Below are 14,763 nucleotides of genomic sequence, written 5' to 3' on the forward strand. Positions count from 1 at the left end.
TCCTGGTGGGCCTCGAGAAGGCTACACATGTGTAGCCACAGGTAGTTTCTCCCTCCCACACGCCCTAGAGCCCACTGGCATAAGCAGCTGTCAGGGCTGGGAGTAGAAGAGAACTGAGGGCTTCAGATAAGCTTCCTGGCATTGGCATGGGCCCATTCAAAGTCATCCTTGCTACGCAGTGAGCTTGAGGACAGCCTAGGCTAGGTGAAGCCCTTTTTAGAGTGGCCATGTGCTCTCCCCTAACACAGTCCATGACTCTGAAGAAACAACAGAAAAGCACACACACAAAGATCTTAGGCCACTCATTTTCTTCTGCCTCGAAATCTTTACAAAGCTACATCATAGCTGAGGGTAGGGAAATGGTTCAGCAGATGAGAGTACTGACTGCTCTTGTAGAGAACCCCCGTGGCAGCTCCAGGAGCTGACACCGTCTTAGCCTCCAGGCACCTAGATATGTGGCATACATACACAGACACGCAGTGTTTACATAAATAAAAATACAGGTACAGCCGGGCGTGGTGGCGCACGCCTTTAATCCCAGCACTCGGGAGGCAGAGGCAGGCGGATTTCTGAGTTCGAGGCCAGCCTGGTCTACAAAGTGAGTGCCAGGACAGCCAGGGCTACACAGAGAAACCCTGTCTCGAAAAACCAAAAAAAAAAAAAAAAAAAAAAAAATACAGGTACATTTTAGTGCCAGGTATGGTGGCCCACACCTTTAATCACAGCACCAGGGGTGAAGAGGCAGATAGCTCTCTGTGAGTTTGAAGCAAGCCTGGTCTCCATAGTGAGTTCCAGAGTAGCCAGGGCTACACAGAGGCCTGTCTCAGAAAAATCAAGCAAGGACAGTGGTAGTCACATCTTTAACCACAGCAGTCAGGAAGCAGAAGCAGGCAGATCTCTGAGTTCCAGCCAGCCTGGTCTACATGGTGAGTTCTAGAACAGACAGGGCTACACACTTAGTTTGTCTCAAAAAACAAAAAGCAAATAAAACCACAAAATAGTACCTCTCAAAAAACCACATCACAGAAAAGTGGACGAATATCTGTTTCTGTGCTCCCTACCCTGTTTATTTTCTCTTCCTTTGGAGGCTGGGAGAGTGTGGCTCACTGGGAGAATACTGAGGTTTGGGGTTCAATCCCCAGCATGACTACCAACAACAAAGTAGTTGCTCTCAAATGTTTGTCTCAGTGGTGCTCACGACCATCACGCAGCTGTGTAACCACCAAGCCATTTCCTCTCTTTCTTGAGTAGATTCATATCGCCAGAGAAAGTCTCAGCTCCCCTACCTGCCCATCCTTCCCACTCCCTAGACTCCAAGAACTGTGTCTCTGCTTCCTGTCTACAGACTTAACCTGTTCTGGACATTTGTGACAAATACACCCATTTAATATGTGATCTTTCAAGCCTGGCTGCTTTTTCCAGGCTCAACCATTACTTCATTTGTTGTATTGTCAAGCAATACTTCATTGTATAGTTATATATACCCCTTAGTTGTTTCCATTCATCACTGATGGGCTTTGAGGGCTTTGAGTTGGCCCTACTCTTTTTTTTTTTTTTTCTTCTTTTGGTTTTTCGAGACAGGGTTTCTCTGAAGTCCTGGCTGTCCTGGAACTCATTTTGTAGACCAGGCTGGCCTTGAACTCAGAAATCTGCCTGCCTCTGCCTCCCAAGTGCTGGGATTAAAGGCGTGCGCCACTATGCTCGGCTTGAGTTGGCCCTACTCTTTAGCTGTGAGGATTAATGTTGCTCTAAACATTTGTGTTCACACTCTTGTATGGGCATACATCTTCATTTCTCCAGAAGAAATATACATGTACTATAATAGATTGGCATCTGTAACCATAAGTACAATTGTTAGGTGATACAGTAACTCTGTGTTTAACCGTTACTTTGAGAAACTGCCAAATACTTCCCAAAGCAACTGGACCGTCCTACATTCCCAGCAGCTCACCAGCTACGCATGAGTGCTCCAGTTTCCTCACATGGGTGGCAGGAAGTTCCATCTGTCTTTTTCCATCAGACCTTGCTGTTGGTGTGAGGGCTCTCACTGTGGCTCTTATACACAACTCCCTGGTAACAGACAAGCAAAAATGAGCATCATTTCATGTGTTATCTTTTCATTTCTCTTTGGAGAAGTGCTTATCCAAGTCCTTTGCCTGTTTTTAATGGCTTGTCTTCTTAACTCATAAATTGGAAGAGTTTACCATTTTATTATCACCTTACAGGCTGAGCTGTGTTCCTTTTACTGTTATAATGAAACTGAGGGTATTGTCACATGCTACAGAGCAATGTTAGACCCTACAGTGCAACCTCCCAAGGTGACGTGGTACTTCTTCTACCTCCTCAGGTCTCACGGTTGTAACCCGCTCTCCAGACAGCAGCAATGTAACTAGCAGTACCGTGGGAACTGCTCTGCCAAAATTTGCCATCCGAGGGATGCTAAAAACCTTCGGCCTTCATGGAGTCGTCCTAGATGTTGATTCAGTAAGTAAATAGCCAGTCAGGGTACTCCAGTCCTGTGTGTGGAAAGTGGCTCCCGTGCCCATACAAAGGGACTATAGGATGGGGCTCCTAACATGCACATGTACAAGGTCCTGGGGTTCTGTCTTCAGCTCCATGCCGACACGTGAAAAATGGATTTTGCTTTTAGATTTCTTTTCAAGTTAAAAACAAGGAAACCAGGCTGGAGAGGTGGCTTGGTAGCTAAAAGCACTAACTTTGCTTAGTCATTAGGAACAGAGTTCAAATCCCAGGACCCATGTCAGTCAGATAGCTCACAGATGCCTTCACTTCAGCGCTAAGGGATCAGAAATGTCTTCTGGCCTCTGTGAGCACCCAAACCCACACACGTGCATATAGTCAGTCACATGGAAAAACACCCAGAAATACACATAACATAAATCTTAGAAGAGAAAGAAGGATACCAAGTGGAAGTGCATCTGTGGGAAGGCTAGGTGAAAACGTGTAATGACTATGGGAGTGAGGCTGCACCCAGCTCACATCTCCAGGACAGAGCAGAGCAGCCCATAATCCTCAGGCTGTGTCATAGACAGAAGTCAGAAATTAAGGCTTAGGGTCCGGGATTGCGGAGATGGATGGTAGGAGAGAAAGAGATGGTTCTGGGCGATCATCGTACTGACTCGGCGTCAGTCCCTTCTGTCAGGTGAGCGGCGGTGCCCATCAGTGGTTGTCTCCATTTTACAGAGATCTCTCCTAAGGCTCAGGAGGACTCAAAGGGGCAGGAGTAGCAGGCAGACAGCGACTGACATGAGGGAGGCCAGAGGTTTGAAAGCTGCACCTGAGCCTCATTCCCAGCCCCTATGCTAATAACTTTTAAAAAGCAGAGCATCTGACAGCTGTGTTTTATTGGTGGCAATTAAAAGTAAGCTCATACGTATGCATTCTGGATTCAAATACCAATATAATTTTTACTTAGGGATTATGAAAGATTTACTTAAAATATAAGCTATACAAATTACAAAATAACACAAAGGTTATTTTAACAAAATTTGAGTTTTCAAATTTTTACTTTTAAAATTTTTTCCTGTTTTTCCTGAAGACTTTTTTCTTTTTTCATTTTTTAAGATTTATTTATTTTGTGTATATGGGTACACTGTAGCTGTCTTCACACACACCAGAAAAGGGCATCAGACCCCATTACAGATGGTTGTGAGCCACCATGTGGTTGCTGGGAATTGAACTCAGGACCTATGGAAGAGCAGTCTGTGCCCTTATCCACTGAGCCATCTCTCCAGCCCTCCTGAAGACTTTTTTTTTTTTTTTGTCTTCCCGAGACAGGTTTTCTTTGTGTAGCCCTGGCTGTCCTGGAACTCACTCTGTAGACCAGCATGGCCTCGAACTCAGAAATCCTCCTGCCTCTGCCTCCCAAGTGCTGAGATTAAAGGTATGCGTATGCCACCACCACCCAGCTAAGACTTCTTTTTAAGACAGTGTTTTACATGTTTTATTATGTGTTAATTTATAATTAAGAATGTATTGAGTAAGAATCCTTAACAGGTAGGAGCACTTGCTACTCCTATAGAGGACCTACCCAAAACTGCAGTAACTCCAGTTCCAGGGAACCTGTCACCTTCTTCTGCCTCTGTGGGCATCAGCACACAAGTAGTATACACGCACACATACAAGTCAACACTCAAACAAATAAACAAAAAAATCATCTTTAAAAGAAAGAGACATTTGTGGGAAAGTATCTCAGTCAGTAAAGTCTTTGCAGCTCCAGCACTGGGACCTGAGTTGAGAGTCAGCAGTGTATCCATGACCCAGGGCTGGGAGGAGGGTCTGAGACAGGGCAATCCCCAGGGCTTGCCAGTCAGCCAGCCACAGCAGCCAAAGGGGAGCTCGGAGTTCAGTTAAGGGGTTGTCTCAAAAAAGTGAGGTAGAAAGCAACTACCTTAAAAACACCAGCCTCTACACATGTATGTACACATGAGCATATGCTCCCTCACACACCACACATATGCACACACCAAAACACAAAAGAAGTTGTAGTACTGTACACCAATAATCTCAGTAGTCAGGAGGCGGTGGGAGGGGAATTGAGTGTTCCAGACCAGCCTAAGCTATGCAGCAAGACCCAAAGGAATTGTGTGTGAGGCTCAATAGTAGAGTAGATACCACGTGTTCATGGCCCTGGGTTTGATCTTAACACACACACAACCCCAACAAATTGAACCTTCAGAGATGACTCAGCAGTTAAGGGCCTGCACTGCTCAAGCAGAGGACCTGAGTTTGCTTACCAGCCTCGACGTTTGGCAGCTCAACACCTACTGCAGTCACAGCTCCAAGGGCCCCAACAGCCTCTTCTGACCTCCAAGGTTATCTGTTCTCAGTGTGCATACACACACACACACACACACACACACACACACACATACATACATATAGGGGGAGAGGGAAGGGGGCACAGAGAGAGGGAGAATCTTGAGTTCCAGGCCTGCAAGGGGTACACAATGAGACCATGGCTTACAAACAATACTTTGGTGATAGGGAGATTAAATAAATATGTGTACTGTAAATTCTCTTTGGGCTCATTAATTTTGTTTATAAAATAGCAACTAGATACAAAGTATAGCATAATATCTGGAGATTTAATATCTACGTATCTTTGCATGAGCTTGAAAAACTGAATCAGGTCTCAGGACAGCAGGTTGAATGCACACTTCTTCCTGCAGGTGAATGAATTGGTGCAGGTGGAGACATACCTGCGGAGTGAAGGGGTGTTGGTGCGGTACTGGTACCCCATTGATATGCTAGAAAGGCCCCCTGCAGGCTACCGGAGGACTGCCACCAATGGCCTGGTCACACTGGACAATACCAACCTTCAAATTCACAGGTAAAATGGAGCCTTTCTTTCTTTAAGGGAACAGATGCACAACTAGAAGACTTTTCCTTCCAAGCTAAGAGTTGGCAGGAGAGACATGGCTTGTGTCCCATGTACTCTGCTGTATACTTGGGACGGAGCCCACTAGAGAGAGAAAGCCAGGGAGATGAAAGAAGTCAGGAGGGACCAGATGACACATCCAGTTCAGCCATGGGGGGAAACAACCAGCTGTCTCTTTCTTGGTGACCAAGTGTAGCCTCAACACTGGCTGTGTATATGGTACCATGCACGATTCTAGATGGGACAGGACTGCAGTGGAGACAGGCCTGCCCTCTACAGATAAAAACTTAGTGATGACAGTCACCATTCCCTGCCACACACTACTAAATAATGCCCCTAAGACTCAACAGACAGAGGCAGGAGAATCTTTGTGAATTGGAGGCCAACCAAGGGTTGTGTTTATTAAAAATGAATCATACATAAAAATTACTGCATGACTCGTTCCTTCCCTCCTAGAAATCCCTGCTGTAGTTGAGAAGAAGGCAGAGAAACAAGTGCATTCTCTGCTAAAGGTCTCTGCAGATCACCTTCATGCTCCCTGTCCCTTAGCGTCACAGTTCCTCCTCTTCACACCCGTGTGTGCCCATAGCTCAAGGGTCACTCGAATTTGACACATCGAGCCCTAACTAAAATGCAGTCAAGGACAGCACACCAATTTCCCTCCAGGGCATCAGTGTGGAACTGAGCCTAGTATACCTCTAGCTCCCCCTCCCCTCTCCTAAGAGTATATAATCCTGGCTAGCCTCAAACCCTCATAGCCAAGCCTCTTGTCACTGTCACTGTCCCCAAGTGCTAAGATTACCGCAGCAAGCCACCATGCTCAGCTTGGCTCTGTCTGGCCATTCCACTGGAATAGTACATTATTCTGTGGAGTTGTCTGAAACTCGGTCATCAGATCCAAACAGGCCTCGGCCAGGTGTAGTGAAGCACTTAATCCCAGCACTCAGGAGGAAGAGGCAGGCAAATCTCTGTGAGTTCCAGGCTATTCTGGTCTACAGAGGGAATTCCAGGACAACCAGGGCTACATACTGATAACCTATTTCAAAAACAAAACAAAACAAAAAAACAGAAATCAACAACAAAAAACAGAAAACAAAAACCAGGCCCCAGTGGGAAACACTTAAGCAGACCACAGGACAGGAAGGAAGACCAGCAAGCACAGAACTGGCACTTCCACAGGGGTCAAGTGACAGTGCAGGTGTGTGTGCACACCAAATCAGAGCCAGCACCTTTGAGACAGCATGAGGTAGAGCTCTGAGCTCCCCTGCCTGTGCAGTTCCTCTTCTACACCTGCAGTGCTTTTCAAGGGCAGCTGGACCAAGGCTGTGTGAGGCTGAGGAAGGGTTCAGATAACCCAAATGTAGCGTGAGGTGGAAGTTAGATCTCATCCAAAAGCTTCCTTCTCTGGTCCTCTCAGTCTGCAGGGTCCACATGAGCCATTTCTTCCTCGGCTGTGAGCTATGACCTCTCAGCCCTCCACATCCTTCTAGACCAGAGGTTCTCAATTTTGTGGGTTGAATGACTTTAACAGGGGCTGTGTATCAGGTATCCTGCGTATGAGATATTTATATTGCAAGTCATAACAGTAGCAACATAACGGTTATGAAGTAGCAACAAAATGATTTAGTGGTTGGGATCACCTCAGCATTAAAGGAGCAGCATCAGGAAGGTGGAGAACCACCACTGCGGAGGCAGCAGATGCTCTCGAGCACTTTGAAAGGGTGGGGTCAGGGCTGAGTCAAAGCTTGCTCCTCTAGTCAGAGCTTCCTGTGGCTTCTCAAATAGAGGCTTAAGAACTGTGCCTCACTCTCATCACCCTGTGAACCTCTGAGGCTGCTTCCCTCCTTGGCTTTTCCTGTTCTCTGCGCACTGGCCTCACTTCTTCATCGGGGATCTGTGTGCTTCTCTTGTGCTGACTGTTACCATGCTTTGTCAGTCAGTCGTGTGGAGCTGTCGCTCTATATGGCTCTTATAGACACTGTTGCTATGAATTTATGCTAAGCTTTTGTGCAGATGGATATTTTCATTTCTTTTTCTAGGATGTTTTTTAAATTGGGGTAAAAAAAAAAAATAACCTAGAGAAAACTATTGTGGCTTTTATTTAAAACTCAATTGAAAGCTGGGCGTGGTGGCGCACGCCTTTAATCCTAGCACTCGGGAGGCAGAGGCAGGCGGATTTCTGAGTTCGAGGCCAGCCTGGTCTACAAAGTGAGTTCCAGGACAGCCAGAGCTACACAGAGAAACCCTGTCTCGAAAAACCAAAAAAAAAAAAAAAAAAAAAAAAACTCAATTGAGTTACTTGAAACACAGATTATAGGGCCAGAAGAGAAGCCTGCGATGTAGTGACATCATCCTAATTGTTGTTGATCCCACACCGCCCCAAGAGCTCTGCTCAGGTGTGAGGACCAGACACACTCAGGCTGTTGCCTTTTTCCCTTTCCCTCAGAGAGCTGCTGCGATGTGAGGCTGCACTGGCCCGACTGTACTGTCGCATGGCCCTGCTCAACATCTTTGCCCCCAAGCTACCTCATTTATTCACTCGGCTCTTCCACATCCCTGCCATCCGAGACATCACATTAGAGCACCTGCAGCTCCTGTCCAATCAGCTCCTTGCTCCTCCCCTCCCAGGTAAGACACTGCTCGAGGATAAGAGCACCAAGGTTGAGCATGGTCACACAGAATGCATCCTAGCATCCTAATTCTCCATGGAGACTCACGGAGGCCTGTGGTAGCCGTGCTAACTGCTCTTAGACAACTGAAGGGCACTGTCACCATAGTCATCTAATGACCCACTGAGTACTCACTGAATCCGGGACTGCTGTCACACATTCTGCTTGGCCCTGGAGAGTCAGACCGAGGTTCCCTTGCAGGACCTGCTCTAGCTGTTCATGTAAGACACTAAGCCCAGGATGCTTTAAGTGAGGACTCCCTGTGCCCATCTGGGCAGGGCTAAGTGAGGGAGTCCTTCATTGATCCACCCTGGACTAAGGACTCCTGTCTACCCCTGATGCATCAGCTTCCCTTTTACCTCTGAATACTCAAGGCAGGAGGCACAGGCACCCTACCCAGACCCTGTCCCAAGCAACACTGAGCTCATGGCATCCTCAGGATCCCAGTCAGTGTATGCCAACCACCTCCCCACTAGCCTGACACCGCCAGCCTCCACCAGCCCACCTAGGGGAATGCATCTATAAGAGGAGCGTCACACGTGCCTCAACATACCTTAGTAGAGCCCAGGCTGTCCCAGAGCAGCTGGATAGGCCGTCCCATATTGGTCTCTAAGAAACTTAGCAGGGGGGCTGGTGAGATGGCTCAGTGGGTAAGAGCACCCGACTGCTCTTCCAAAGGTCCAGAGTTCAAATCCCAGCAACCACATGGTGGCTCACAACCATCCGTAATGAGATCTGGCGCCCTCTTCTGGAGTGTCTGAAGACAGCTACAGTGTACTTACATATAATAAATAAATAAATCTTTAAAAAAAAAAAAAAAAGAAACTTAGCAGGGAAGATGGCTACAAGGGTAGAACCCTAAGTTCTAGTCACCAGCCCCCACATGAGAAGCTGGGCACCTTGGTGTGCGTCTGTCACGTCAGTGTGAGGGAGACCGAGATAAGTGGATGTCTGCGGCTCACTGACTAGCCATGTTAGTCCAGTCCAGTGAGGGACCCTGTCTCGAAAAAATACGATGAAGAGCTACTAAAGAAGATACCCAACACCAGCCTCTGGCTTCCACAGCCATGCACACACATGCATACATGAACATGTTGTGCATACATATTTGAAGCACTGTGTTACTGCTAGAAGGAAAGCACAGGTTTCAAGGCCAGTGCCCGAGACTCCCTCCCAGTACCCTGATGGCCCAGGCCGCTCTGTCTCCCATTTCCTTCTTGGGGGTCCCTCCGTCTGTGACTGGCTGCTGCGGTTGTACTATTGACCCTTCCCTTTCCTGTCCACAGATGGCACCATCAGCTCCAGCTCCATCCTCCTGGCACAGTCTCTGCAGCACTGCATCCACTCCCAGAGCTGCTCCGCCACTGACCTCTTCTACCAGGGCAACTCGCAGACGCTGAGGGAGTGGCTCAGCGTGGCCATCACCCGCACCCTGCACCAAGGAGAGGACAGCCTCCTGGAGCTGACAAAGCAGATCTGCGCCTTCCTGCAGGTACAGGCCTGAGCTCACGGCCCCAGCTCTGGACACCACTGAATAAGCATTGCTCTGTCATGCTCCACCCCTGGGCAGCTTCTGCTGGAGCTTTTCTGCTCTAGGCACCCTTCTCCCCAGAGGCTGCCAGCATCTTGCATGGGTTACAGCATGTGTCCTGGATAACGCAAGATGATGGTGTGTGCCCTGTGTCGGTCGGTCAGGGGCCACATTTGCTCATTGTGTGTGTCCTTTCAGACAGCACCAGAGCAGTTCCCCTCCGAGGAATTCCCAGTGTCCGAGTCCAAAGTCAGTATGGATGTGAATTTCCCTGGAGCAGCTTTTGTTGTTGTGTCTTGCAAAGAAAGTCAGTCTGGATTCCGCAAAGAGTAAGTTATCTTTTCTGCAGAAGATGGTGCTGGGGAGAGAAAGGCTGAGTGGGTGCGTTCCAGCAGCACTGCTCAGGAATGGGTCTCCAGCTGGCTTTGCCCTCAGTTGCACACTACCTTTAAAGCTAACTTCCTGTATCTGCTTGTGTGGGGAATTAGGCTAGAGAGAACAGCCTTCTAAAGGTGGTGCCAATGACTTATGCCCAGTGCATGGCCTGGTCAAGTCTGTCTTAACCCCCACTTCCTCTCAGCTCCTCTTTGTACAAGGCTCCGTGGGCACGTGTGCTCGTCTATGGGCTTGGCCATAAAGTGAAGCGTACCGGCCAGCTGAACCTCATTGAGGCTGCCTGCTACCCTCGAGACGCCTCCCCAGCCAACACTGGGCTCGCCCCTCCACCCACAGCTGACCAGTACCCTTCTGTGGTTCTTTCCACAGACAAAGTCCACATCAAACTAGGTGAGTGTCTCTCGGCTCACACTGTTGTGTGGTGGGCAGCAGTGCTCTGCTGACCTGCTTTTGGGGGCTCCCAGGCCCAGTGGCTGAGTGAAGAAAGAAACAGTCGGAACAATGTGTTTGAGACATCAGATTACAGGCCTAGCGGAGGCTGCCAGGCACAGAGGGATGGCCTTCTACCTGAGCCACCTGCACAGGGCAGCAGGCTCATCCCTCAAGCCCTCACAGGCGCCAGCAATCCCAGTTTTTGAATGGTCCTGGAGCTTTTGTTATAAATCCTCTGGTCTCTGACATAAGACGAGGCCTATGAGCACCTACTGCTCTTCTCTCTGGCCTCCGGGCTTTTGGGTCTTGAAGCTGTCCTCATCAAAGCCAGCTGAAAGGAGAGAAATCTTAAATCCAGACTTCCGCTCTCCCTCAGTGTATCTATCTGTCTGGTATGGGTCCCCAGCCTGGCCCTTGAGTCTCGTGCCATCAGGGGATGAAGGGATACTTCCTTATGATCTTGTCACCACTCAACAACTTCACAGTGTTTTCTCTCGATTTTCTTTACTTCCTCTTTTTTGTCTCTATGTAGCCCTAGTTATCTGGGAACTCACTGTGTAGACCAGGTTGGCCTCAACCTGGCAGAGATCCACCTGCCTCTGCCCCCATGTACTTGGATTGAAGGTGTGCACCACCGCCTGTAGCTGTGGGTCTCAAAGCACTGGGTAGCTTTCCTTGCCTCACTTACTCCTTCCTTATTTATTTTGCTCTGGAGCCCAGACTGGTTCCAAATGCAAACTCTTCCTACCTCAGCCTTGCAGGGGCACAGATGGAAGCAACCATGCCCAGCTGCCCGTTAGCTGCCCTTGTGTTCCACAAGAGCAGGTGTAGTACAGGGCTGGCTTCTGGCTGCCACACCCGTAGATGCGTCTACCTGTAGACCCTGGGCAGCAGGTGCTTTCTTGGTTGTACTTGAGTCAGATGCAGCCAATCACCTGTTTTTTTCTGGGCCCTTCTCTTAGGAGTGTCCCCACCACCTGGAGCAGTGCTGGTCTTGCATTCTCTGCCCCTGGAGTTCCCGCTGGCGATGGCCTTTGCTGAGCAGCTGCTGTCCTGGAAATCAGAGGACAGTGACGGGAAGTCAGAGGATGAGCCTGACAGCATCCCTGCCTCTGTCCTCCTGCACGTGGTGGAACTGCTGGGTGAGGTGCTCTTTCTTGGAACAAGTATAGAGAGGTGGATGGGGGGTGGGCAGTGGGCTACCCATCACCCCACAGCTACAGCCTGTCAGAGCACTGCCGCTGAAGATAGGCTTGGGAACAGATGTCACACACAGTCCTGAGTCCAAGTCTGTGCTCTACCAGGTTTCACCACTATACTGAATACATACACATACACACACACACACACACACACACACACACACACAAACACAGTGGCAGTCACCTATGAAACAAAGAATAATATTGTCATGCCTTAAATTGTTAAATGTTTGCCAGGCATGGAGGGAGAGACAGGCAGATATCTCTGAGTCTGAGGCCAACCTGGTCTACATGGTGAATTCATTCTGGCTAGCCAGAATTACGTAGTGAGACTCTGTTTAAAAGCATGATATCCTGTCTGTCATAACTTGACACTGAAGAGCGACATGGATGTGAGGAGTGCCCAGATGGAGCACGACAGCCACAGAGCTGCTGACAGACTTCAAGCACACTGAACTCACAAAATGGCCAACTTTCATGTGCAAACTTACTTGAAGTAAACATTAAACTTTAATCCAGAGCTGGCCTGTTGATGGTTTAGGGGTGACTTCCACTGATGGCTGTTCAGATGAATCAGGACATAACGTGGGGCTGAGTGGCTAGAGGTACAGATGAGCGTGTGCTCAAGCAAAGCCAGCAATTTGGTGACGGTGGAGTCAGGGTGATGGTTAGAGAGGAGTGAGACCCTTCCTGCTGACAAGGAAAACAAGCCAGGCGGCCTACACCAGGGCCTCTGGGCCATGGGACTAGCCCTCACTGTTCGCTGATGACTTGCCAGGCCTGTGTGCATTTGTCACAATGCTTTATTTTTTTATTTTTTTTAATGTAGACAGTGTCTCATTTTGTAGCTGCCCTATGAAAACCAGGTGGCCTCAAACTAGATGTACACAGCCATAAATTTTTATTTTTATCTCAAAAAAAAACCAAAACAAAACCTAGAGAAGTAAAAATTTTATGATCTTCCCTATTTTTCAACAGTGGCATCTACATTAAGGAAGGTTGGACAGTGCTTCTTGCAGGAGCAGATAATTTGTGCCACTATGAACGTGGGCGGTAGGGAAGGAAAGACATGGCAGGGGTGACATAAGCCTTGAGCCTAGACACAAGGCAGGCATAGGAACCCACAAACTTGTTTTCAGTAAGGACTTGCAAGCAATGTCCTCCCAGGGAAGCAGGAAGCTCACTGCCCTCCCTGGAAGGTTCTGCACCTGAGCAGAAGCAGCCTTGGGAGCCCCAGAAGAGCTCTACCCAGTGCAAGCCCATCTGGATAGAACCAACTGCAGCCTGCTCCCTTGCAGCTGTGGACTCAGCTGCCTCCATGGGACATGGGCCAAAAGGTTCACTATCTCCTCACAGCTGATCACATACTTCAGCTTCTACCTCCTTCATCTAGGTCCAGGCAACATGAATAGCGTTGGGGAGCCAGAGCAATAGCACAATTGGCCAAGTGCCTGCCTAGCATGTACAGCGCCCTGAATTCCATTCCCTAGCCCTGCAGAGATCATGTGTACATTTGATGTCGAGAGCCACACCACCACGCCCGGCCGTCTTGGTTGTTTCTTATTTGTTGATTATTTTTGAGACTAAATCTCATTTAGCCATCCTGGTCTTGTTTTTGTTTTTATTTATTTATTTATTTATTTTATTTTATTTTTCGAGACAGGGTTTCTCTGTGTAGCCCCGGCTGTCCTGAAACTCACTTTGTAGACCAGGCTGGCCTCGAACTCAGAAATCCGCCTGCCTCTGCCTCCTGAGTGTTGGCGTGTGCCACCACGCCCAGCCAGCCAGCCTGGTCTTGAAATTGCTATGTAGCCAAGGATGACTTGAATTCCTGCTCCTTCTGCCTCTACTTTCAGAAGAACACTGGAATTATAGACATGCACAACCACACTTGACTCCTTTCTTTGCTGTGTGCGTGCACTGTGCGAGTGCCCATGCATGTGGAGATCAGAGGCCATGGTTAGGAGTCTCCCTTGGTTGTTCCCCACTTTAGTTTTTGAAACAGTCTCTTACTGAATCTGGAGCTGGCTGCCCCCTGTCTGCCACAGAACTGGAATTCTACTGTGCCCAGCTTACATGTGGGTGCAGGAATCAGACTCAGCTCTTCATGCTTATTCAGCAAGCACTTTACCAACTGAGCCTCCTCACCAGCCTCTTTCTTTTCTCTAAACTTAATTTCAAGGAATTTTTACATCCCTATTCTAGAGGGAAAATCAGTATACCTTTGCCATAACTATAAACATGAGTATAAGAGAAATACAAGGAAAATAAATACTATTATGAAATTTTACCTAAATGCTGTAATCCACCAAAGGCTGCTATGTTAAAGATATGGGGGTATGGGAGGACTCAGCAGTTAAGAGCATTTGCTGCTCTTCCAGGGGACTGGGATTCAGTTCCCAGCATCCATGTGTAGCTTACAACCACCTATAACTCTAGTTCCATGGAATTTGAAATCATCTTCTGGTCTTTGTGGGTGCCTGCACACACATGGCTGACAGACACACTGATATAACACATACAAATAAATAAAAATAAAAACCATGAGCTGGAGAGGTGGCTCTGTGATTAAGAGCACTTACTGTTCTTTCAGAGGACCTGACATGAAACTCTGGTTCTAGGAGCGCTGACACCCTCTGACCTCATGGATACCTGTACACATGTGGTACAAACAGTTATTCAGGGGCACACATACATAGAAATGAAACATTTATAAATTTTACTTAAAAAAGTAAAAACCAATCTTTTAAAAAAAGATTTTCTTAAGGTCCTTCCTTCCTCCTTCTGTCCCCCATCTTCCCTCCTTACTCCCCTTCCTGCTCTCTATTCCCTGCCTCCTTTTTTTCTCGATTCCCTCCCCTCCCCTCAGTCGGTCCTCTCTGTTCATTCTTTCTCCCTCCCTTTCCTGCTAGGCAGTACTAGGGGTGAAACTTAGGGACTTGAGCGTGCAGGGCAAACACTGACCCTGAGCTGTGCCCAGCCCAGAGCAAGGCTCTCTAAGGTGACTAAGTTGTCAGCCTGTGTTTGGGAAGTGAGCTGGGTTGTTCATCCCCTCGTGGCAGGCGTCTAGTATCTTGGGAAATATTCTATTGACTTCTCACCACTCCTCCACTAAGCAGTGCTGTCTGTCCT

The 14,763-nt window shown here is 48.2% G+C and overlaps 1 protein-coding gene across 7 annotated transcripts in view; it reads left to right on the top strand.

Annotated features, from left to right (window-relative positions):
• The window catches only part of Hectd4 (HECT domain E3 ubiquitin protein ligase 4), a 151,881-nt gene that overhangs the window by 115,974 nt on the left and 21,144 nt on the right, over positions 1 to 14,763 (top strand). For all 7 annotated transcript variants that reach the window (XM_029477883.2, XM_029477884.2, XM_085837104.1 and 4 more), the window contains exons 54-60: positions 2,348 to 2,484; positions 5,193 to 5,353; positions 7,848 to 8,029; positions 9,357 to 9,562; positions 9,800 to 9,930; positions 10,182 to 10,387; positions 11,392 to 11,571. In XM_029477883.2, coding sequence (XP_029333743.2) covers positions 2,348 to 2,484; positions 5,193 to 5,353; positions 7,848 to 8,029; positions 9,357 to 9,562; positions 9,800 to 9,930; positions 10,182 to 10,387; positions 11,392 to 11,571 — 1,203 coding nt within the window. The remainder of the gene's footprint in view (positions 1 to 2,347; positions 2,485 to 5,192; positions 5,354 to 7,847; positions 8,030 to 9,356; positions 9,563 to 9,799; positions 9,931 to 10,181; positions 10,388 to 11,391; positions 11,572 to 14,763) is intronic.

The sequence above is a fragment of the Mus caroli genome, unplaced genomic scaffold (genome assembly GCF_978045245.1).
Source record: "Mus caroli unplaced genomic scaffold, Mus_caroli_1 scaffold_4, whole genome shotgun sequence".
In the NCBI taxonomy this organism is placed as follows: domain Eukaryota; kingdom Metazoa; phylum Chordata; class Mammalia; order Rodentia; family Muridae; genus Mus; species Mus caroli.